At 38.4% G+C, this 26,177-nt stretch overlaps 1 protein-coding gene across 1 annotated transcript; it reads left to right on the top strand.

The window, feature by feature from the left end:
• The first annotated feature begins 222 nt into the window (after positions 1-222).
• LOC142521900 (serine/threonine-protein phosphatase 7 long form homolog) lies at positions 223-1,352 on the top strand. The gene is made up of 5 exons (XM_075625073.1): positions 223-414; positions 519-800; positions 878-990; positions 1,072-1,159; positions 1,248-1,352. Exons 1-5 carry the CDS (start codon positions 223-225, stop codon positions 1,350-1,352), a joined length of 780 nt encoding a protein of 259 aa, XP_075481188.1.
• Positions 1,353-26,177: the final 24,825 nt, after the last annotated feature.

Genomic DNA, 26,177 nt, shown 5'->3' with positions numbered 1-26,177 from the left:
TTTGAGACGAAGTTGAGAAGATCTACAACATATTTCAGAATGGCAGATAATCGAAATCCAGAAGATCCCAGTGTTCTCTATTTACAAGCGACACATATGTCACCAAAAGTTTCTTCGTTGACCGTCGATGATATTGTGTGAGTGAAGAGGTCAGATAATTTAATTTGGAAGTTATATACTGATAATTAATTACACAATCGTGTACTGGTATATTTAAATCATATGGGTTTTTATGGAGTTTTAGAATGTGGCTCTCCAGTGTATGATAATCATTTGATTACTGCTCTTGTTGAACGTTGGCGACGCGAAACACACACATTTCATTTTACATGTGGTGAAGCAACGGTCACGTTACAAGATGTTTCAGTAACTTGGGGGCTAACAATTGATGGAGAAGCAGTAACTGGAGTAGATGTATCACATTAAGTTGAGGAATGGACAACACATATGTTTGGATATGTTGGGATTTTTGCCAGCATCAAAACATTTGAAAGGTGGTCATCTTTCTATGACTGCAGCTATACGATAATTGTATGTCTAACTTTGTTAATGATGATACTTCAGAAGTAGATGTTGTGAAATTTACCCGTTGTGTTGCGCTAATAATTATTGGAGGAATAATGTTCCCTGACTATCAAGGAGGGTCTGCGAGGTTAATATTTTTGAAACTGCTACGAGATTTTGATAATGTGAAGTCTTATAGTTGGGGTAGTGCAATTTTAGCATTTCTTTACCGTGAATTGTGTAACGCGTCACTTATAGAGAAGACTACAATGGCCGGACCTTTATATATCCTGCAGGTATCTTTAATGTGATGTGATTATGTAACACAACTTTTTTGTTAAATTTGTTGAACTATTTTTATTATTATAAGCAGATATGGGCATGGAGCAGAATTAAATGTGTTAACCACGATCGAGATGGGTTAACATTAGTTGTACCTTCCGTTGATCCGGATGCTATTATTCCAGTTTCTCCATATGGTGCACGGTAATATTTAATAATTATTGTGATAATATCATATATATCTTGTATATTATATTGATATGTAATTTTTTGTTATAAATGTAGGTGGAAAGTTGGATTTAATTACACACATTCGCCAACACATTCTGTAAGAATTATAAGAGATTCTCTAGATCCTATGAATAATAATGAGGTATTATATGAAGACTATTTAATAATGATTAAATGAAGACTATTTTGATTTGAATAAATGAATAATTATTTTTAACATTTTTTTACAGTTTAATTGGATCGTTTATCATAAGAATGACATAGATGTGAAGACTATTATTGATTCATACGACAACAAAATATGGCGATGTGTTTATCCCCCTTATATGCTTTGACATCATGGAGATGCATCGTCCTAATCGGGTCATGCGACAATTTCGAAGACGGCAATCATTTCCAGGGTCGGCAGTCGACAATGACGATATGCATAATATCACGAGAATATGACATCGAAACACCGATTGGAGAGATTATCATAGAAATTCAATTGAGCTGTGGAATAATATGCTGAGATATGTTTCTAAAGGGGTGCGACACGGGAAATCGATGCAAACTGACGAAGACTACTTCCAATGGAATAATCGAATAACTGTGCGCACTATATCACCTGAAGTTACTGTCGCTGGTTTTCAACCACATCCGAACAATATTTTTGTTGGACAAATTAATGTTCAACAAAATTTCAGTACGCCTTCTCCTTTTTCGCATCAGTCATCATTCGGTTGGAGAAGTGACATGGTTAGACAACCAAGTGGGTTTGCAGGAGCCTCTACTATTAGTACGTCAGCTGAATTGAATATTGCTGGAACCTCTACCACTCAACCTGGTTTTTTCAGTGATTCAGGGTTTGCTGACTTTCGTTCGTTTGGTCAGCCAGATTTTCAGACTCATTATTGGTTGAACACACAAAGTTTTACGAATTTGCTTAATGTTGGTCCACAACATATTGTGCATGACACTCGACCACAGAGGAATGTTGTTTCACCTATCACTTATCCAGGTTATTCACATGAGGAAAATCCAGAACATGTACGAATGCGTAGAGGGATGAGACGACGCAATCCACCGGATTGTGGTACTGGGAGCCAGTTGTATCATTTTAATTATGACGATGATTCTTCTACTTAATTGTTTGTACAGATTGCATTGTTGTATAGTCTACATTCTACTATCTATACAAGTTGTTTCCGTTGATTGACATATAGTACAACTAAGAAACATAGTTAAACCACACCAAAATGCAATAATAAAAACATACACATCAACTCATTGTCAAACCATATCGAAATACAAGCGGTGCTATTTTTCCGGGGGCGCTTGTGTGTTACCGCCGCGGCGCCAGATTTGCGCATATCTGGCGCCGAGGCGTTAACACACAAGCGCTTCGGCGCCATATTTGTGCAAATCTGGCGCCTAGGCGCTTGTGTGTTAGCGCCACGGCGCCAGATTTGCGCAAATCTGGCGTCTAGGCGCTTGTTTGTTAGCGTCGCGGCGCCAGATTTGCGAAAATCTGGCACCGACGCACTAATGTGTTAGCGCCGCGGCGCTACCATTTAAAAAAAAGAAAAAAAACAACATTGCATTACAATTTGCTTCCACGTACAGATGCAAAATATGCATATTGTCACATTGCATTACAAACTGTAAAGCATCATCATCAACGAGATTGACTTGAATTTCATGCCAAGATGCTCTCTCCATGAATGAATACTTTGTTGACATCTTTAGAGAAAAATTCGCTGGATCGATTGCTAACATTTTATGCACAACTTCAGCTAACTCCATCAAATTAATAGATCGTAACACTCGTATCGGTCTAACAAATGGAATGCTTATATTCAACTGATCCATTATCGCTAACTACATGACCACCAAATTATAAGAGTACGTCGATGTTAGACATTGCTAAGGAAATTTGAAAGAAAATTTATGAGAAAATTGATAACTCATTCGTTGCATTTCTTATCAATTATATAGGAGAAAAAAAGCGAAAATTATTCACATCTACATTATTGTACTTTACGTGAAAATTCATATTTTCCGCTTTCACGTGAAATGTCAGAGATAAGATAAGAAAGCTGAAATGGTAAGCTGAAATGGTAAGAGATAATGTCAAAAAAAATTATATAATATACAGGGTCCGCGCTTTGTAAGCACGGACCCTGCATACATGGACTAGCGTCCGCGCTTACATGCAGCGTCCGCCCTACAAAGCGCGGACGCTGGTCCACGTAGGAGCGTCCACGCTTAGCAAGCGCGGACGCTCCACCGTGGCGTGGCTCCGTGCTCTGTAAGCACGGACGCTGCACCACGTTAGCAGCGTCCGTGCTTTCAGAGCATGGATTGGGGTATTTGTGTCCAACATTTTTTTTAAATTAATTTTGAAATAGTTTTTTAAATTTAAATTATTTTTAAAAAAAACCCAGAGGATGAGAGATTCAAGATTAGCGTGGAGAACCTGACTTAGAGTAGATTGATTTTCGGTACTTGATATAGTGGCTGAATTTTAGTTGAGATAAACATATGTCGTACAAGACTTGCACTTTATGTTGATATGTATATCAGATAGATTTCATTATGTTCCGCACTTATGTATTTAAAAAAAAATTAGACCCATATTAATTAAATGATCCTAATAATGATTAAGAAGATGAATTAGGTTCGGGTCCCCACAAATACCGAAAAAGAGGAAATTATTTGAACATTATAAGTTTCAAAGTTTGACAATTAAATCCGCAAGAGAATTGAAGAATCGAACTAATCGGACAAATTGTAACTAAATAAGATTTAAAACCGATGACATAAAGTTGAGTAAACGAATTGATAATTAGAACTGAAGACTTGGCTTAACTGAACTGCAAGAATCTTCATCAACTAAAGTATCCCAAACTGAAAGAACATCAGTTTGGACTGAAAATTTCCAGCTGAACTGATCCGCCGATTAATTAACTCCTGATCAGTTAGGCACGACATGGGTCGTAGTAACAACCGACAGACTAACAGTTCGTACACAAGCAGAATGAATGTAAAAGAGAAGAACAGTCTGATATTTCGTACCACTGTTAGATAAAGTCAAAAACTTGAATTAAAGGACGATTCAACGGATATTTGTCATTAAATGCATTCAATGTGACCGTTTGGATCGAAGAATATATATAGCTGATCGACTCAGTTGAAGAAGGTTGGTGAACATATTGAACACACTATCGTCGATCATCGATCAGTTGCGATACTTTCTTCTAGCACTTTCTAAATCTAAAAATCACGAACTTACGCTCTTATTTTCATTGTATTATTTCATAGCTTTCAAGCTACTTGTTAAGAGCAAATCAATTATTTGTTATAAGGAATTTGAAAAGCTAATAGTTTCAGTTTGACAATGTATAAGTCCATCTGAAGTGATTATTACAATCTGCTGTAATACGTCAAAGGCTTTTAGTGGAAAACCTATTCTTGAGATAGAAAGGGTGACGTATGAGCATTTGAAGACTCCGAACATCCATAAAATTCGTGTGTTCTAATTCATTATCTATTCAGTTTTTGCAGTATCATACACTCAGTATTCAATCTATATTTCGGTCTATTTATGCACTTTTATTAGTTGATTGATTTATATCGACAAACAAGATTTCAGGATCAGTCAAATAAAAGACTGATTCATACTTAAAAAGAATACAAAAAGCTCTATTGTTTATTCAAACCCCTTTCTAAACACTCTAACTGTATTAACCAATCTTATCAACTTGTTTGATGTTCTTAAGTTCTACAAGTTTGAGCTAGGAATCTGGACAAAAAAGGAGTCATCCAATTCACAATCAACAACAACTTTAACCGCTACAACTCCAATTCAAACCGCAAATGAAGAAGCTTCAAGCAGAAAATCTACTGGCCAGATAAGCAATGAGATTATGTCCTTAAAATTTAAGAAATTTGGAAAATTTATGTAGAAAAATCAATATAAATTAAATTCTTATTGTAAAAACGATCAAGTTGATGATAATCAAGATTGTTTTAATTGTAGAAAGCAAGAAAATTTTATTGGAGATTGCAACATGCCAAAGAAATATGATAAAAAAACCATTTAAGAGGAGACGGTCCAAAGATGACGAGATCTTGCAATAATTAGATAGATCAAAGAGTACTTGTTGCTGAAGAATCAAATAATAAATGGGCTGACTCAGATTCAGAATGATCAAGTTCAAAGATATCTACTCGCAAGAGTGACGATGAAAAGGTCCAGTGTATCATGGCCGATATCGAGCCTAAGACAACGAAAATCGAGTCGCAAACTGTAGATGGCATGGTATTTGATTTTGAATCTAATGAATTACACGAGATGATCTTGTCATGCCACTGCATTACATTGTTGATGAGTTGAAATGACTCACGCAATCATTTGATGAAGCCAAATCATAAAATAATATGTTAGATAAGTCAACCAACGTTTATATCGAAAGAAAATTGACGGCCTGAGAGTGAAAATTAGTCTGCTTGCAGCTAAAAATTATGATATGTGTAGAGTGTTTCAGGCAACTTTTGTGGGGACCCGGACACTAATTCATTTCTTAATCATCTTTGGGAATGATTAGATCAATTAAATAAATAGGGTCTAATTTTTTTTAAATTCAATTGCGGAAACGTAATGTAATCGATCTGATATACATATCAATCGTAAAGTACATGTCTTGTACTCAATACATTAAACGCAAGCTAGGGTTCAATTACTATATATCAAGTGCTGAAGCCTGTCTACGTCTGATCCGGATCTCCACGCTAACTTGTCCTCTCTCATCCTCTTCTTGACTCTGATCCTGTCCCACCTGTTGTCATGCACACATACAAACACAACAACAGCCGGATAACTCCGGTGAGAATATAATCCCAATATAAACCATGTAAACATGAAATCATATAAAAACATATATAAAAGCATATAACAGTTATCAATAACATGTATCAAATCCGAAAATGAAATAAAACTGTAACTAAACTCGTGACTCGTCATCTCAGACTCGACTCATCTCTAATCTAGGGATCCTGGTTCCTGGACATTGTCTCATATATCGAATCTCAGCGATAGGAATAAATCAACTCCTAAGCAAACATCGATATAAACCAAACATCTAGTGTCTTGGCATATCCGCCACAGACTTGGCATATCCTGCCAATGACTAGGCATCTCCGCCCATGACTCAATACACGCTTTGCTATAAATCAATAGAATAAGCATCTCAATCTCAGACATTGCAACATATCGAGGCAATGACAATTAAGTATGTGATTTTGGGAAACTCAAGTAAATCAAACTCGAGTTGTGCAATCTCGGATCAACATTGATTTATACCTTTCTTTTTTGTCAATCTGACTCTGTCGAAGTCTCGGATTCAAAGCCTGTCAATATCAATCTGGCAATGACAATATCGAGGAGTATAATATCAATACGCCATTCAATCAATACTGGATATAATCAGAACTCAATCAAATTCTGTTTCAACAGCATAACGGCACAATCTCAATATACCCAGCAATACAATATCAATCAGATATCAGTCCCAACATCTCATAATCGATAACAACACAATTCTGATATCAAATCTCAATCAAATCCATTCTGAAAAATCATAACAATTGCATACAGTATTTGTTCTTCAATCCGGTTTCAATTATACGATGTCTACAACGTCAAGAACACCATATATGAATCATATTCGATTCCTTCAACATCATATTTTCAAATCATAATAAAACGTAGTAAAAATTATGTCCAGTTGCAGCTCTCGTCACTAGGAACACGGTACTGTAGTCGGATTAAAATTTTGACAGGCGGATCTTGCACAAACTTCAAATTCACAACTTTCCTCGGCCCTTTTCTCTGAACCTTTCTTTCTTCTTTTTCTGAATGTTGAAGGGAAAGGCAACTTTCATATATATATATATCATGCATGTCAAGGGCAAATAGCTCATCCTATGTGCAACACGTCTCACGCATATGCGCGACCCTCCTCGGCGCATATGCGCGAGACACTATGTCTCGGCGCGTCCTCATCACGGTATCTCGCGCATATGCGCGCCCTCGCTCGGCGCATATGTGCGAGGTTCTTCACAACTTTCTGCCATCCTCGCGCACATGCACGGGTCCATGTCGCGCATATGCGTGAGATTCTCTGCCTGCCTCGCGCATATGCGCCCTGTCCAGTCACGCATACGCGCGAGGGGTTCAGTCCTCGCACATAATTCGTGTCTTCGGTCATCTTTCCTGGTCTGATCCGTTCTGTCTATAATCACATCAATTTATCAACAATTCATTTCAGATTACAATAATCGAAATCTCGGGCATTACAACTTTAAATGAAAATAAATGGTTGGAACAAGTCTTTTACCTCCATCAAGAAGATACATGAGTTGCAAAAACCAACTGGTGACAGAAATGAGCTTGGGTTTGGCAAAAATGAATATAGTATTTATGAGGTAAAAACTCAATCGTGTTTAGACAAGAGAAAATATAAAATGATAAATTTTGTCAGGTCTAGCACACTATATGGACATGATCAACACGAAGTTCAACTCATCCAGAATATATATTTTGAGAACAGGGGCAAGCACCGTGGCTTAGGCTTTATCAAAATAGAGAGTTCTAAATCCAGCTAGACATGGTTAAGAAGCAAACAAAATCGAGCCGGTCACAAAAACTCTAGTTGGTCTCGTAGTTGTGAAGGAGAAGTCTAGTCCTTGCCACAATTGTAGACATGTTCATAAAAAATACAGGATGAACATGAAGGATAAGACCTAAACAAGATTCGATGAGAAAGAAAACATTTCACACAACCTCACTGGTTTATGCACAAGCTCGCAATTTTTTGGATACACACACAAGTAAGCCAGTGAGGCTAATTCAACTTTGAGTCTTGAAAGGGTCTATCTGTTCAGGACCCAACAAGATTGAGATACCTAGAGCTTATTTTAATGATTTTAGGTTCACTTTGTCTTTGGAGTACCTTTTGCCAAAGCCAAGAAGCTGTTCATGGCCCAAGCCTTTCCTTTTCCCATGCTAGCCTAGTCTAGAACTAGGCGCTTCGCTTTCCTGTTCCGTTTCCTAGTTTGGACATAAGTTTCACACTACTTACCTAATATCCTTTTCTTTGCCCGGATAGAAATTCGGAATTCTTCTTCTTTTTAGAGTTCTTATTATTACTAGTGAGTGAAGCTAGACCGTTAGCCAAGAGTGAATTTCCTAGGAGAGGTGAACCCTCCCTTCTTTCTTAGTAGCTCTATTCCTTTCCGTCTTCAGTGGTAGCTATCTCTCTCTTCTTTCGGGCTTTTGATTTTGAGTCGGTGTGGGCGCGATCTTCTATCCCAGCACTGCCCGCTCATGTGTTCTGTGGGGACCCGGGCTCTAACTCAATTCTTTTCGGGATTAATCGGATCTTTATTCAAAAATGTGGGTCAAAATTTTGCTTTTTTAACATTAATTCAAATGTATATAAACAGCACAAGATAGTTCTTCATTTTATTTCAATAAACATAATTACATGTCTTGTTCTAATACATTCATATAAACCAGTGTTTAATACAAACTACAACCACAAGTAGTACAAGTCTAGTAAGAAACAACTAGTAATCTTCTGCGCCCGAAGTCACCACGCTATCTCGAACTCATCTCTGTCGTGACCCAGATCCTGCCCCACCTGTTGTTATGCACACATACAGACATAACAACAGCCAGAAACTCCGGTGAGAACAAATCCCAGTATAAAACATGTATGCATGCTAATACATAATCATAAATCATGCATGAAAGCAATAACAATGGGTTCCATAGTCTATGAAACCAATCTATATGAGCATGCAATTCAAATCAAATCATGTCTTGACTCGACTCGATTCTACTCTAGGGATCCCGGTGTGAATAAGACGTCACTGTCTGTCACCTACCCTCCCAATCGGGGTAACTATACGTCTTATTCCTAGACTTCGGCCCTGTCTGTATCGAATGTCTACAATCGGATTGAATCTGATCCGAAGCGTCGATACCACCGAAGTCTAGTTTGGCAAGTCTGCAAATGACTCTCCTATCTCAAATGCTTGAATATAACTCTATAAACAAGGCATCATCATATCAAGAGATTTAAATATAATTCTATAGACAAATCAAAATCATATAAAAGATAGACAACAATTTTAGTATGTGATTTGGTTGGGAAACTCAAATTGAATCTCATTTGAGTTGTGTCTTCCCCAAACAAAACATGAATTATACCTTTCATCGCGCAATGTCTGTCGATGTCGAAGTCTCGATGACGACTCTGTCAATATCAAATCTGAAATGGAAATGTTGATACGTATTCTATCAATCTCTAATCTCAATCAACACATATCCAATTCAATACTTGACCTCGGTACCATTTGACGGCATAGCGACGTAATTTCTCGACACCGGTCAATTTCATAACAATAACAATTACAAGAATCATGTCTCCACGTCATAATCAATATCATAACCATTTCAAATTCTGAAAATCTGCATAAGTTCCACCCAATACATTCTAGAATGTCATATAAATCGCATACAATATCTGATAATAAATCTGTTCACGGTATTTCGGTTCCTAGCTACTCAAGAACACATATCTCAATTAAAATCACAATTTGTTCAACATGTATATTTCGAAACATGCTATAATTGAACCATACTTACATCCTCTTGTAGCCTATGATGCAACGAGCAAGAATCTATACTTGGAATGAAGTTTGGATGTGTAATTCTTTCAAAATCATAACCTTGAAGCATAAGGAATTGAAGCTTCTCCCCACTCTCTCTCGTTTCTCAGCTGATGGAAGTGGAGAGAAATGAATCAGCACATTTCTATATATATACCATGCCATGTGTCAACTTGAGAAACAAATGTGGCTTTCGCGCATGCAGCACCGCGGGTGCGCTCCCTCTAGACCGCAGGTGAGCTCAAGCTTCTGCAGTCCATTCATTTTCCAAAATCGACGACCGCGGGTGCGCTACATGTAAGACCGCGGGTGCGGTGACATCAACGCGGCTGTGGTTACGTTTGAACCGCGGGTGCGGTGTCATTTCTGTAAATAATTTCCAACTCTCTGTCCATCAACCGCGGGTGCACTCTTTCTTGGACCACGGGTGCGGTGACCCTACTGTAAAAATGACCAATTTTCTGTCCATGCACCAGCGGGTGCGGTATCTTTCATGGTGCGGGTGCGGTCTGCCCTTCATTCAAAATTCTAATTTTTCATGTCTCTCCTTCCCCCATCTCATTTATTGCTTCTCATTACATTTCATGCATTCTCATATCTTTGAATATCGCATCAATGAAGACTAATAAATCTCAGGCCTTACATTTCTCCCCCTCTAAGAAATGATTTCGTCCTCGAAATCGCAGGCCATCAATCATATCATAAATGAAAAACAATATAATCAAAAGCTGAATAAATACTCACATCATGTAAACAACTCGGGATATCTCTGTCTCATATCTGCTTCTGTCTCCCAAGTCACTTCTTCAGTGCCATGACGACTCCACTGGACTTTCACTAGCGGAATAGTCTTCGTTCTGAGGTGTTTTTCTTTCCGATCGAGAATCTGTATCGGTTGCTCAGTATAACTCAAAGTCTGATCAAGCTCAGCTTCGTCAGGCTGAATGACATGAGAAGCATCAGGCATATATCTACGCAGCATTGATACATGATTTACATCATGTATTCCAGATAGAGAAGGAGGAAGAACTAGTCGATAGGCTCGATCGCCAATCATTTTCAATTATCTCATAAGCACCGATGTATCTAGGAGACAATTTCCCGCGTTTGCCAAATCTGACAACGCCTCTGAAAGGAGAAATCTTCAAAAACACTATGTCTCCTTGTTCAAATACTAGCGGTCTACGTCTAATGTTGGCATACTTGGCTTGCCTATCCTGTGCTGTCTTCATCCTCTTCTGAATTATCTTTACTTTCTCAGTCATTTCACGAATCATATCAGGCCCAAGTTCTGGTACCTCAGATATATCATCCCAGTATAGAGGAGATCTGCACTTCTTGCCATATAATGCTTCAAACGGTGCCATCTCTATGCTCTTTTGATAGCTGTTGTTGTACGAGAATTCACACAACGGTAGTGAATCTTGCCAACTAGTGCCGAAATCTAGCACTACAGCTCTCAACATGTCCTCTAAAGTCTGGATAGTCCGCTCTGACTGTCCATCTGTCTGGGGATGATACGTAGTACTCAGGTGCAAGGTCGTACCTAAAGCCTGCTGCAAACTGTGCCAAAAGTGTGAAGTGAATCGTGGATCACGATCTAATACGATAGACTTCGGCACACCATGCAATCTGACTACCTCTCTGACATACAACTCTGCCATCTGATCGTGTCGATATGTCATTCTGTATGGAATAAAACACGCTGATTTGGTCAATCTGTCAGTAATGACCCAAATCGCATCACAGCCCCGGGATGATCGAGGTAATTTTGTCACGAAATCCATGGAAATGTGATCCCATTTCCATTCTGGGATAGATAGGCTCTGAAGTAAACCTCCGGGCTTCTTTCTTTCAGCCTTCACCTGTTGGCAATTCAAGCACTTAGACACGAATTCTGCAATATCTGACTTCATCTGTTTCCACCAGAATTATGTCTTCAAATCGTTGTACATTTTCCTGCCACCAGGATGAATACTAAACCGACTACAGTGCGCTTCTGACATAATCTGTTGTTTCAAGTCTGAAACATCTGGCACTACAAGACGGTTATTCACATACAGAACATAATCATGTACCCGATATTCAGACTGATGTCCTGATCTGACCATCTGAATCGACTTCTGAACATTCTGGTCTGTTCTTTGTGCCTCTTTAATCCTCATAATCAAATCTGGCTCAACTTGAATCAAAGCAAGTCTCAGCGGTCTACCATCTGTATCAAATGCTAAACCAGACAAACAGCAATCTTTAACTAAATTCGAAACACCTATCATCGATAAGGATAGGGCACATACCTTTCGACTCAAGGCATCTGCTGCTGTATTTGACTTCCCTGGGTAATACTTGATCTCGCAATCAAAATCTTTCAACAAATCGAGTCATCTACGCTGTCTCATATTCAATTCTGATTGAGAAAACAGATACTTCAGGCTCTTGTGATCAGAGTAGATCTCAAATTTCTCGCCATAAAGATAGTGACGACAGATCTTCAATGCAAAAACAATAGCCGCCAATTCAAGATCATGAATGGGGTATCGAATCTCGTGTGGCTTCAGCTGTCTAGAGGCATAAGCAATCACATGACCTCGCTGCATAAGAACACATCCTAGCCCTCTGTGTGATGCATCACAATATACAACGAAGTCGCCAGTACCTGAAGGAATCATCAAGATAGGTGCACTAGTCAGCCTCTTCTTCAACTCTAGAAAGCAAGACTCACAATCCTCAGACCACACAAACGGTGCATTCTTCTGTGTCAACTGGGTAATCGGTTTCGCAATACTGGAGAAATCTTTAATGAATCGTCTATAGTATCCTGCCAGACCCATGAAACTGCGTATCTCTGGCACAGAAGTCGGTCTCGGCCAACTGATTACCGCTTTCACTTTACTCGGATCAACAGAGATACCGTCTCCAGATATGATATGACCCAAGAAGACAACCTGTCTCAGCCAAAACTCACACTTTGACAGTTTAGCAAATAATCTTTCATTTCTCAATGTTTGCAACACAATTCTCAAATGATTGGCATGTTCATTCAGATTCTTAGAATAAACCAAGATATCATCAATAAAAACAATCACAAACTCATCCAAATACCTCTGAAAGACACGGTTCATCAACCCCATAAACACCGCTGGAGCATTCGTTAAACCAAAAGGCATGACAACAAACTCATTATGTCCATACCTGGTTCGGAATGCTGTCTTCGGTATATCAACATCTCTAACTCTCAGCTGGTGATATCCAGATCTCAAATCGATCTTGGAATAAATAGAGGATCTCTGCAACTGATCAAATAAATCATCGATACGAGGCAATGGATATTTGTTCTTTACCGTCGCCTTGTTCAGTTGCCGGTAGTCGATACACAATCTCATTGAACCGTCTTTCTTTCGTACAAAAAGTACTGGAGCGCCCCAAGGAGATACACTAGGTCTGATATATCCCTTGGCTAGAAGATCTTCTAGTTGTGCTTTCAATTCTTTCAACTCTATAAGTGTCATTCTATACAGAGTTCTCGAAATAGGAATGGTACCTGGAATAAGATCAATGCTAAAATCTACCTCTCGAGCTGGAGGTAACCCTGGGATTTCGTCAGGAAATACATCTGCAAACTCCCGTACTACTGGCAAATCTGCCAATGCCGGTCTCGATTTCTGTAGGTCTACATAATAAATAAGGAACCCCTCTGCTCCTTTCTGCAGCAATCTACTCATAGTCAAAGCAGACACTAAGGGAATCCGAGATCTGGAAACCTTACCATAGAATTTCCACTCTTCTGTCATTTCAGGTCTGAATCTGACAATCTTGTGAAAACAGTCTACGGTGGCTCTGTACTTGGTTAACATGTCAATACCGACAATACAATCAAAATCAGATAAACCAAGTACAACACAGTCTAAATCAATCTCATGTCCCTCAAACTGTAGTATACACTGTCTAACTGAAGTCATAGATATCAAACCACTTCCCAATGGAGAAGAAATAGACACTACAGCAGACAATGACTCGACAGACAATGCATGTATCAATGCAAAACGTTCTGATATGAATGTATGGGATGCACCTGTGTCTATCAACACATATGCAGGATAACCGCAAAGAAAATAGTTATCTGCAATCACATCGTCCGATGCATCTTGGGCTTGCTCTTCCGTCAATGCAAACACCTGAGCCTGTTGTCTGGGAGGTTGGCTCACTGTCTGGTCACCTCTGGCTCTAGGCTGGGACTGTGTAGGCATGGGCTGGAAAGAATGGACAGACGAAGCTTGCCTCTCAGGCTGAATCACTGAGGTAGATGACCCTGCACTCTGAAATCTCGGTGCACCTCTCTGGGGAGAGACTCTGGCAAAATATCCCTATTGCCTACATATGTTGCATCTGCCCATCACTCCCTGACACTGCTCTGTGGCATGTCGGCCTCCACAAGTAGTGCAATACACACCTGTCACATCTGTACTCTGGCCAGGACCTCTCTGTCTTGACCCACTGGAGCTCGACGAACTACTCCCTGATCTCTTAAACTGCTTACCCTTAACTTTCAAAGAATCCTTCTTGCCACTACTACTGCTTCTACTATCAAATCGAGGAGGAGGTGGTGGAAACAGGGCGGCAGGCTGTGGTGGTCTCTGACTCTGAGCACTATAAGAAGCTCCTCGCCGCCTGATCAAACCAGCCTCTGCTCCCTTTGCTCGGTTCAGTGCATCAGAAAAGGTGTTTGGTCGTCCCGTGTTCACCAAAGTAAAAATATCCGGGTTCAAACCATTGATGAACTGGTCCGCGACCGCTTCGTCATTTCCTACCACGTGTGGCGCAAATCGGAGCAAAGAAGAAAACTTGGCAACATACTCTTCTATGTTCCACTGCCCATGTCTCAAATTGGCAAATTCGGCCCCTTTGTCTTTTCGATACGACACTGGAAAGAAACGTTGATAAAATTCATCTTTAAATACTTTCCAAGTAATATCGATACCTCTATGCTCCAGGGCTCGTTTCGTTGTAAGCCACCAACTTTTTGCCACTTCGTGTAATTGATGCCCAATCAACTTCACTCTACGTTCGTCTGTATAAGCCAGAGATTCAAACAACATCTCTATATCGTCTAACCAGCTCTCACAATCCACTGCATTTTCTGTGCCCTTCAAGGTAGGTGGATGGAATGATTGAAACATCTTCAACAAAGTCTCCATTGGTGTTGCAGTAACATCCATCTGAGTACCTGACGTACTACCTTGTTCTAGCACTTGACCTGCAGCTGGTTGTGGTATTCTTCTAGGCGGCATATCTGATTATCAAACAGATTAGTATACAATCTATACAATCTGTCTCAGCCCTCCTCTGATCATATACCTCTGATCCAGAATCGGTTCTGATTCAGTTTTTACAAGTACATGCTGTAAATCAATTCAGATAACAGTACAACATGTAATAGGGAAAGCAATAAATCATGCTAGCACATCAAAAGCAAGGAAGGAGACTCGATCTACCTCGCTCATTCTATTCTATCTCAGTCTACAGAAACTACTGCTCTAATACCACCTGTTGTGGGGACCCGGGCTCTAACTCAATTCATTTCGGGATCAATCGGATCTTTATTCAAAAATGTGGGTCAAAATTTTGCTTTTTAACATTAATTCAAATGTATATAAACATCACAAGATAGTTCTTCATTTTATTTCAATAAACATAATTACATGTCTTGTTCTAATACATTCATATAAACCAGTGTTTAATACAAACTACAACCACAAGTAGTACAAGTCTAGTAAGAAACAACTAGTAATCTTCTGCGCCCGAAGTCACCACGCTATCTCGAACTCATCTCTGTCGTGACCCAGATCCTGCCCCATCTGTTGTTATGCACACATACAGACATAACAACAGCCGGAAACTCCGATGAGAACAAATCCCAGTATAAAACATGTATGCATGCTAATACATAATCATAAATCATGCATGAAAGCAATAACAATGGGTTCCATAGTCTATGAAACCAATCTATATGAGCATGCAATTCAAATCAAATCATGTCTTGACTCGACTCCACTTTACTCTAGGGATCCTGGTGTGAATATGACGTCACTGTCTGTCACCTACCCTCCCAATCGGGGTAACTGTACGTCTTTTTCCTAGACTTCGGCCCTGTCTGTATCGAATGTCTACAATCGGATTGAATCTGATCCGAAGCGTCGATACCACCGAACGTCTAGTTTGGAAAGTTTGCCAATGACTCTCCTATCTCAAATGCTTGAATATAACTCTATAAACAAGGCATCATCATATCAAGAGATTTAAATATAATTCTATAGACAAATCAAAATCATATCAAAAGATAGACAACAATTCTAGTATGTGATTTGGTTGGGAAACTCAAATTGAATCTCATTTGAGTTGTGTCTTCCCCAAACAAAACATGAATTATACCTTTCGACGCACAATGTATGTCGATGTCGAAGTCTCGATGACGACTCTGTCAATATCAAATCTGAAATGGAAATGTTGATACGTATTCTATCAATCTCTAATCTCAATCAACACATATCAAATTCAATACTTGACCTCGGTACCATTTGACGGCATAACGACGTAATTTCTCGATAGCGGTCAATTTCATAACAATAACAATTACAAGAATCATGTCTCCACGTCATAATCAATATCATAACCATTTCAAATTCTGAAAATCTGCATAAGTTCCACCCAATACATTCTGGAATGTCATATAAATCGCATACAATATCTGATAATAAATCTGTTCACGGTATTTCGGTTCCTAGCTACTCAAGAACACATATCTCAATTAAAATCACAATTTCTTCAACATGTAGATTTCGAAACATGCTATAATTGAACCATACTTACATTCTCTTGTAGCCTATGATGCAAGGAGCAAGAATCTATACTTGGAATGAAGTTTGGATGTGTAATTCTTTCAAAATCATAACCTTGAAGCATAAGGAATTGAAGCTTCTCCCCACTCTCTCTCGTTTCTCGGCTGATGGAAGTGGAGAGAAATGAATCAGCACATTTCTATATATATACCATGCCATGTGTCAACTTGAGAAAAAAAGGTGGCTTTCTCGCGTGCAGCACCGCGGGTGCGCTCCCTCTAGACCGTAGGTGAGCTCAAGCTTCGGCAGTCCATTCATTTTCCAAAATCGACGACCGCGGGTGCGCTACATGTAAGACCGCGGGTGCGGTGACATCAACGCGGGTGCGGTTAGTTTGAACCGCGGGTGCGGTGTCATTTCTGTAAATAATTTCCAACTCTCTGTCCATCAACCGCGGGTGCACTCTTTCTTGGACCACGGGTGCGGTGACCCTACTGTAAAAATGACCAATTTTCTATACATGCACCGCGGGTGCGGTATCTTTCATGGTGCGGGTGCGGTCTGCCCTTCATTCAAAATTCTAATTTTTCATGTCTCTCCTTCCCCCATCTCATTTATTGCTTCTCATTACATGTCATGCATTCTCATATCTTTGAATATCGCATCAATGAAGACTAATAAATCTCAGGCCTTACATTCTACACCTGCTGCCACAACTGATTTAACTGCTGTCAGACTGGAACCAACTGGTTCAGCTGAAAAATCTGTAGATCAACTGAGCAATGATGTTATGTCATTGTTTGTGATGAAATTTGGAAGGTTTATGAGAATGAATCAAGGAAACTTATAGAAGCAGTATCAAAAAAATCAGTCCAAAGAAGAATCCTATGTTTGCTACAACTGTGGCAAATCTTGTCATTTCATAGCAGACTGTCCAAAGCCAAAGAAGGACAGTCGAGTATTAACTGAAAAGGGAAAGAAGCCCTATGTGCACAGAAAAAGGACCAAGGATGACAAGAATTCTTTCAAAAAGAAACATGAAGTACTTTTGGCTGAAGAGAGCAAATCTAAGTGGACTGAGACTGATAGTGACGAGTTAGAACCAGAAAGCCCACTCAGTTCAAGTGATGATGAAGAGGAAGTCAAGTGCTTAATGTCAGATGATGCTGAACTGGAGTCAGCAAGTAAACATGCATTTGACTTCAGCTCTACTGATTTCACTCGTAAAGGAACTCAATACCACATTGCATGACATGGTAAATGAGTATCACAAACTTGCTCAATCACTTCAGAAGGTTAGAACTGAACAAAATGATCCCAATGACAACAAAACAGAAACTGATAAGTCAGTTGAACTGTTGAGTCTAAAAAGGGAGATTGCTCAACAAAAAGCTGAAATGATTGAAAATCAAGCCTTAATATGTAAGTTAAAAACAAAAATTTCAAAACGTACTGAACTGATTCAAACTTGGAACAAGTCTTTAGTTGCACTGACTGAAATACAGAATTCACAAAAATCAGTTTATGATAAAACTGGTTTAGGCTTTAACAATCATGTTGAAAATTCTGCAAGTGATACACAACCAAGGTTGAATGAAAACAAAGGAAAGTACATTACCTTTGTAAAATCAACCATGGTAAATGAATTCTCAAAACCTAGTAAATTGGCTGTTCAATTGACTGAAAGTAAGAACAAAGGCAAACGGTATGATATTGAATATAGCTCAGAGAGTTCAACTGATACAAGAAACTGGCCACCTAAACGATTCAGTCACAAAAATCAGTACTCAAGGAATGACTATTACAATTACTACAACTGTAAGCTAGTTCAGAAACGATATCAAAAGAATAGTCAGTTGAAAAAGGATACAAATCATACTATTTCATCCTCAAATCACACACAAATTGCCAAGAATTCGAGAAAAACCATTTGGAACACACTGACTGGGAAGTCAGTTAGGATGATTCAAGTCTGGGTTCCTAAAGGACTAATCGGTTTAGACCCAAATGAATATGGGTACCAAAATTATATATACTGTGTGATTGCAGGTAACAGGTACAAACAAAGAATCAATTTGGTATCTAAACAGTGGTTGTTCGAGACATATGACAGGAGGTGCAAATTTGTTATCTCACCTGATCAAATATACTGGACCAAACATCAGTTTTGGAGACAACTCCAAAGGTAAAACTGTGGGTAAGGGTAAGCTTATCCATGGTAACTTTACAATTAAAGATGTTTTGCTAGTTGAAAATTTGAATTATAACATGATAAGCATCAGTCATTTATGCGACAATAATTTCTCAGTTCAGTTAGAGACTCAACTGATGAGGTCATTCTAACTGGAAATCGTTGTGGAAATATTTACAAAGTCAGTTGGACTGAACAACCTTATGCACCAGTTTGTTTCATTGCTTCCAAATCTTCTAAAAACTGGTTGTGGCATAAGAGGTTGAACCACTTAAACTTAAAATCTATTGCCTATCTGAGTAACCATGATCTTGTAACTGGTTTACCCAAAATAAATTTTTCAAAAGATAAAATTTGTTCAGCATGTCAGTTTGGTAAACAAGTAAGATCTTCATTCAAAAACAAAGGTTGTAAATCATCTTCCCGATGCTTAGAACTGTTACGTATGGATCTCTTTGGTCCAATACCAGTCATGAGTTTAGGGAGAATGAAATACACCCTAGTAGTTGTGGATGATTTTTCAAGATTTACTTGGGTTATTTTTCTCAAATTAAAAGACCAAACTGCTGCACAACTGAGTAAGCTCTTCAAAAAACTTTTAAATGAAAAATCAGTTGGGATTGATCGAATAAGGTCTGACAGAGGTACTGAATTCATCAATCAAAATCTTTCAACTTTTTTAGAAAATAGTGGAATCAAGCATGAGCTCTCAGCAGCTAGAACACCTCAGCAAAATGGTGTAGCTGAGAGAAGAAATAAGACCCTAAAAGAAGCCGCTAGAACAATTTTTGTTGATTCTGGTATTTCTCAAAGGTTTTGGGATGAAGCAGTAAACACTGCATGTTATACTCAGAACAGATCAATGATTAATAAAAATCATGTGAAAACACCATATGATATCTGGTATTGAAGAAAAAGTGTGGTTTCTTATTTCAAGATATTTAGCTGCAGATGTTTTATTCTTGATAATGGTAAAAATAATTTAAAAGTCTTTGATGCTAAATCTGCATAGGGAATATTTCTTGGATATTCTTCGGTTAGCAAAACATATAGAGTTTTCAATAAAAGTTCTTTAAATGTTGAAGAATCTATTCATATTGTTTTTGATGAAACTGTACTAACTGATAAGCCAACTAATCCAGTTGAGCTAGTTGATCGATTTACAGAGATCAGTTTGGAGGATGAAAATGGAGAGGAAAATCATATCAATAGAAATATCCTTCAAACACATGAACCAAAAATACTAGATCAATTAGTTGAACAGGAACCTGCTCCTGATAATCAGTTGGTGGAAGAAACAGATGATATTCAGTTACCAATTGATATAGCTCCAATTGAAACTAAAAACATTCAGTTGCCAACAGAAGCAGTTGCTGATATGGAAACAACAAATGCTGAACTCAGATGGAAGAATTCTCATCCACTAGAATTGGTGATAAGTAATCCATCTGACCCGGTAAGAACAAGAAATCAAATGCTTAATTTGTTCATTCATTCTGATTTTGTCTCACAACTAGAACCAAATAAAACTGATGAAGCTCTTGCCGATCCTAACTGGTAAATGAAATGCAAGAGGAGCTAAATCATTTTACCCATAACAATGTCTGTAACTTAGTTCCAAGACCAGTTTGCCAAACAATGATAGGTACAAAATGGGTATTCAGAAATAAACTGAACGAAAATGGTTCAGTTGCACGCAACAAAGCAAGATTTGTAGCTCAAGGATATAGGCAGGAAGAAGGAATTTACTATGATGAAACGTATGCACCAGTTGCAAGACTGGAAGCAATCAGAATGTTCCTTGCCTATGCATCATTCAAGAACTTCAAAGTCTATCAAATGGATGTAAAAAGTGCAATTCTAAATGGTAAGTTGCAAGAAGAAGTTTATGTTGAACAACCTCCAGGTTTTATCAATCACTCTTTTCCTGATCATGTCTATCATTTGAACAAAGCTTTATATGGTCTTAAACAATCTCCAAGAGCTTGGTATGAGACACTTTCAAAATTCTTAACTGATCATGATTTTACTGTTGGATCAGTTGAAAAGACCTTGTTCAAATTTTCTAAGAATGATTATATTTTACTCGTGCAAATTTATGTTGATGATATTATATTTGAGTCAACTATCCCCAAATTATGTGAGAAATTTGCTAAGTTAATGCAGGACAAATTCAATATGAGCATGATGGGTGAACTGACATTCTTTCTCGGACTGCAAGTGAAGCAACTGGAAACTGGTATTTTTATCAGTTAGACCAAATACACGAAGGAATTGCTCAAGAAATTTGGCATGGAAACATGTTCAGCTGCAAGCACTCCATAAGTTCATCAGTTAAACTAGACAATGATCAAGGGGGAATATCAGTTGAGACGACACTCTACAGAGGTTTAATAGGTTCATTATTGTACCTAACTGCTAGTCATCCTGATATTGTATTTTTTGTCTGCATGTGTGCTAGATTTCAAGCAAATCCTATGCAATCACATTTTATAATTTCTGAAAAAATTTTAAAATATTTAAAAGGCATTCAAAATGTGGGATTATGGTACGCTAAAGACTCTTCTTTCAATTTAGTTAGATATTCAGATGCAGATTATGCAGGATGTAAGCTAGATCGTAAAAGCACCAGTGGATCTTGTCAGTTTCTAGGATACAGATTTATCTCATGGTTCAGCAAGAAGCAAACATCCATAGCTACTTCCACAACTGAAGCAGAATACCTTGCTGCTGGAAGCTGCTGTGCCCAACTGCTCTAATTTCAGTAACTACTGAAAGATTATGGAGTTGATGCTAAAGAATCTCCCATATTTTGTGAAAATATGTGCACGATTGCAATAACTTATAATCCAGTTCTTCACTCAAAGACCAAGCACATTGATGTCAGTCATCACTTCATCAGAGATCATGCTCTGAAGAAAGCTATCAGACTGGAATATGTGTCAATTGAACAACAAGTTGCTGACATCTTCACCAAACCATTGTCAGAGACTAAGTTTTCTCACTTTCACAATATACTTTGTTTAATTTATTTAGCTTAATCAGTTTTATTGCTGCTTTGTCAGTTGCTGTTCATTCAATTTGTCATTTTTTATTTAAATGCTTATCAAATGATATCAGTTAGTCATTTATCAGTTATTATGTTCAGTTCGTTAACTGTTTGTCAACTGATGTCAGTTAGTCATTTATCAGTTCTTGTATTCAGTTTGTTAATTATTTATCAACTGATGAAAGTTAAGTTTTGCAGAAAGACAAAAAGACAACAGTAATACAAATCAAGATTTTGTTGAGAATAAAATCGATACCATACAACATCACTCAGTCTACTTCTTACGGCATCTTGCCATAACATCAACCAATTATTCAAGTCATGACTCCTAATATTCTTGAAGGCTTCAGCATTTTCAATTCTCTGAAGCAGGTGCCATTCCTTCAACAGCATCATATGGATCAACACATCATCCATGACTAGATCAGATATATGATCCACTTGAGCACGCCTTTTAAGCTTCCTTGCTAGTGATCTATGCTTAGCAGAAGCAGGGAACTCTCAATCATTGATTGACTGAATGCAGTGAACAGTAGTCAAAACGGACATAACCTTTCTAAAGATGCATTCTTCAGCGTCACTTTTGAATCCCTGAATATTTTGAGGCATCCATGAAGGATGAGGGACATGTGTGCTGTTTTCACAATCCATTGGAGTTCAGATGTCATTACTAACTGTCAATGATCTTATTTATAGACAAGATTCGAAGAGACAGGAGGAAGACAAAGAGTCATCTGACCTTAACTGATTCTGACTGAGTCTTTCTTACCCCTACTTTTATTATATGCATTTATTAAGGGGGAATATTGATCAAAATGTTAACTGAGAAGACAATAGTCAGTTGGTCTTCAACTGAACTGACTAAGTTTTCAACTGGTCACTCAGTTGGTGACCCAACTGATCTTCTCAAATATGTTACTAATAAATCGATTAATATTATATATTAAATGATGTGACTGTTTTTCGAAGCATTAAATGCGGTCTTTCATTGAATAGTATTTTGAAACGTGGACCCACATAATCCATTCAAATTCTACATATGTGTTTATCACACGTACACACGTTTTAAATTCAAATTTTCCTGGACTAACACTTGTCCAAAAATTTGAACAGCCACTTACATTAGTACTATACCTGCTCCAATTCAGTTCTTCTCCTTACGCTTACTTCGAATTTACAAAGCAAAAACAATTCAAGCTTTCTTTTATCAGAAAAATATTCAATAAAATGGCGAATCAAATCCCAGCTCATGTTATGAACTCTATGGCGATCGATTTTTAATCAGTTATGACAGTAGCAGATGAAGCTGTGAAGATCATCTTCATCAAACTGGAAGAAGCCGGATTGAAACAATTTCTGGGATTATCTTCCCAAGAAATCTTTGTCAAAGAGGTTCAGGAACTCTATGCCACCGGCTATGTCACTCAAGAAGGAAGTATAGCGTCTACTGTAAATGGTCAGTTGCTGATCATTGAGGAGGACTTCTTCTGCAATCTTTTCCAACTGTCTAATGATGGGCTAGTTAACCTTTCTGAAGTCAAGGCATCTGATGTTGAAGAGATGCACACCCTACTCTCTGTTGATTGGTCGGAAAATCAAGGTTTCCGATCCCAAAAAAGAACTAAAGCATGAGGTGGAATTGCTGGCAGATATAGTAGCAAAAGGGCTTTTGGCAAAGACTGGATCCTTTGCTGCACTCACTCTTGAGAAATTTCAGGCCATGACTGCTATTATGGCTGGACGAAAACTGAACTGGAAGAATATTATTTTCAACATTCTGAGGAATATGTTTTAGTCATCCAAGCAGTCAAAGGGCTTTGCGGTGCAGCTCAGCCATGTGCTGAAAGTAAAAAGGATGGTGACTGATGATTCTGAGAAATCATCGAAACTGAAAATCTTCAATGCCAAAAATGTCCAGCCACCTAAGCAGAAACTGGACATGACTTCTGATAAGTTTATTCAAGTAAAGAAGGAAATTGGGATGGAAGGAGCTTCCAAATCAGTTAAGAAAGCACGGAAGGAGACTCAGAAGAAGGTGCTTAAACGTAAAATGATTGTCAGTGAAACTGACTCAGAATAGACTCCATCTCCCAAGGTCGTCAAGAAGCCACGAACCTTGAAGACAAAGCCTGCTGCTGCAGTTGGGACTATTCCGACTAAAAGATTGATGCAGTCAGGCGCTAAGCAGCCTATCAAGGCTATCCACTGAAAGCTATTCCAATTGAACCCTCAACTGAGGATCAGTTGCCTCTATCTACCATTCGGCCGAAGAAGAAAGTCACTGAATCTGGTGAAAAGAAGAAGCTTGCTGGAGTTAAGGCTCTATTGATCACTATTACTGGCTACACTCCCATACCTACTGCCAGACCTAAGGGAATAGTGATCAGAGAAAAGATAGATGCAACTACATCAGGGTTGAGCATTCCTCATGTCCTGACTGATTCTAAAGGCAAAGGCAAATTTCAAGAAGAACCCAGGCCATCCAATGCCATCCAAACTCACATTGATCTTATTTGGCAAGAGATCAATGAATTTGCAGAGAACAAGCTCAAAGCCTACAATGAATGGGTGAAGTTCATAACCGAATTCTTTGCCAAACAGCTTCAGAAAAAGTCTAAACTGAAGAAATTTATTGATATGGAGATTGTTGTTCAGAGGGTAGTCAAGGCTTCTACAATTGTTCAGGCTCTGGAGAGAAAGTATTATTTTTTCAATCAACTAAGAGCTAAGAAGCTACAAAAGATAGATGCTGAACTGCGACTGAATTTTGATCCTACCAGTCCAACTGGATTCAATGATGCAGCTGTGCATAATCAACTGGACTAGGATCTTCTCTCTTTACAAATGGAAATCAAAAACTGGGAAGCGGGTCAAGAACTGATCATTCTAGTGGCTTCCCAAGATTTATCAACTAAAGAAGAGCCAACTGAACAGTCAGTTCAAGAGCCGTCCAAGGAAACAGTTGCTGAAACTACTCAACATGCAACTGAATCTTCCACATCAGTTGCTCAACCATCATCATCTTCAGCACCTCCATCTTCAACTCCTGATCCAATGCCTTATTCTAAAGCTGAATTATCACTGGCCAATCTTGATGAGGTCATCAAATCAGTAACTTCTGATATTCAACTAGAAACATCAAGATCAGTTGAAGATGTTCTTATATCTGAGGAACCAGAAGACCAGCCAACTGTTACTGAAGAACAAGCTGATCCTATTATTGTTGATAAACCAGTTGATCAAGTTGTTAGTTGTGAAGAACAGGCCGAGAAGGCCATTTTTGAAGAAACTGAAGAGCCAGTTCACTCACCAGTTGTGATTGAACAGACAATTTTGGAACCAACTGAAGAGGCTCAGCTGCATTCAGTCTCAACTGAAGAAGTGCCAGCTGAAGAACCAGTTCATCAACCAACTGAAGAACCAGTTATTCAATCAACTGAAGAACCTTCTACTACTTCTGTTCTTCCAACTATCTCTTCTCCTCCCCAGGAACTTACAACTGAAAATATTTCAGAAATAGTGGCGCATGAAACAGAACCAACTGACGGTGCGATGATTGTATTTACTCAACAAGAAAGGGAACAGATTCCAGAAACTTCTGGAGCCATGTCTCCTGGGATTTCAGACACTAATGCCCTATTTGATGAACTTCAAACTGTTTAGTCCAACCTCGTTAGTATCATGAATGCTATTTCTGCAATTCAATCAACTTAGCTTGCACACCATTTGAAGCTCAACTCGAACAATGAGTTTACCTCGGACATACTGAATCAACTCAATAAGAGTGCGACTTCTCTATTTCTCCAAATGGAAGAAATCAAGAAAGATAGGCTCTCGACTAAATCCCATTTCCAAACTCAAGCATTAGTCGGCAGACGCTTTAACTTTCTGGAGAATACAGTCATTAAAAGAATTGATATGTTGCAGAACATTGTGATGAATGCCGTATCAGATATTGCAACAGATGTTTGAATACTATCAAAGAAAGTGGATGTGCTTGACAAAAAGGGAGAAATTAGATAAACAAAAGAAGACAAAGGGAACAAAGGGAAGAAGAAGATATGAAGATCAACTGAATTCAGTTAATGGTTGAAGATTTTTTATTCTTTATTCTTTGTACGAATCTGTACATAGATTAGTTCCCGATTTTCATTCTTTATACGAATCTGTACATTAGAAGAATTATTTTATCTACAATGAATTCGAAGATTATTTTAAGTTCAGTTGATCAGCTCATATTTTACAAGTTTTGTCAAACACCAAAAAGGGGGAAATTGTTGGAAACTTAATTTTGGTGGTTTGACAAACTATGTATTTAAATTTATTGGACTAACTGATCAAGAACTTACAAGTTGCCTAACTGAAG

Source organism: Primulina tabacum, chromosome 13, assembly GCF_025594145.1.
Source record: "Primulina tabacum isolate GXHZ01 chromosome 13, ASM2559414v2, whole genome shotgun sequence".
Classification (NCBI taxonomy): Eukaryota; Viridiplantae; Streptophyta; class Magnoliopsida; order Lamiales; family Gesneriaceae; genus Primulina; species Primulina tabacum.
Note: the sequence above shows the minus strand (reverse complement) of the source record. Positions and strands in the feature narration are given on the sequence as shown.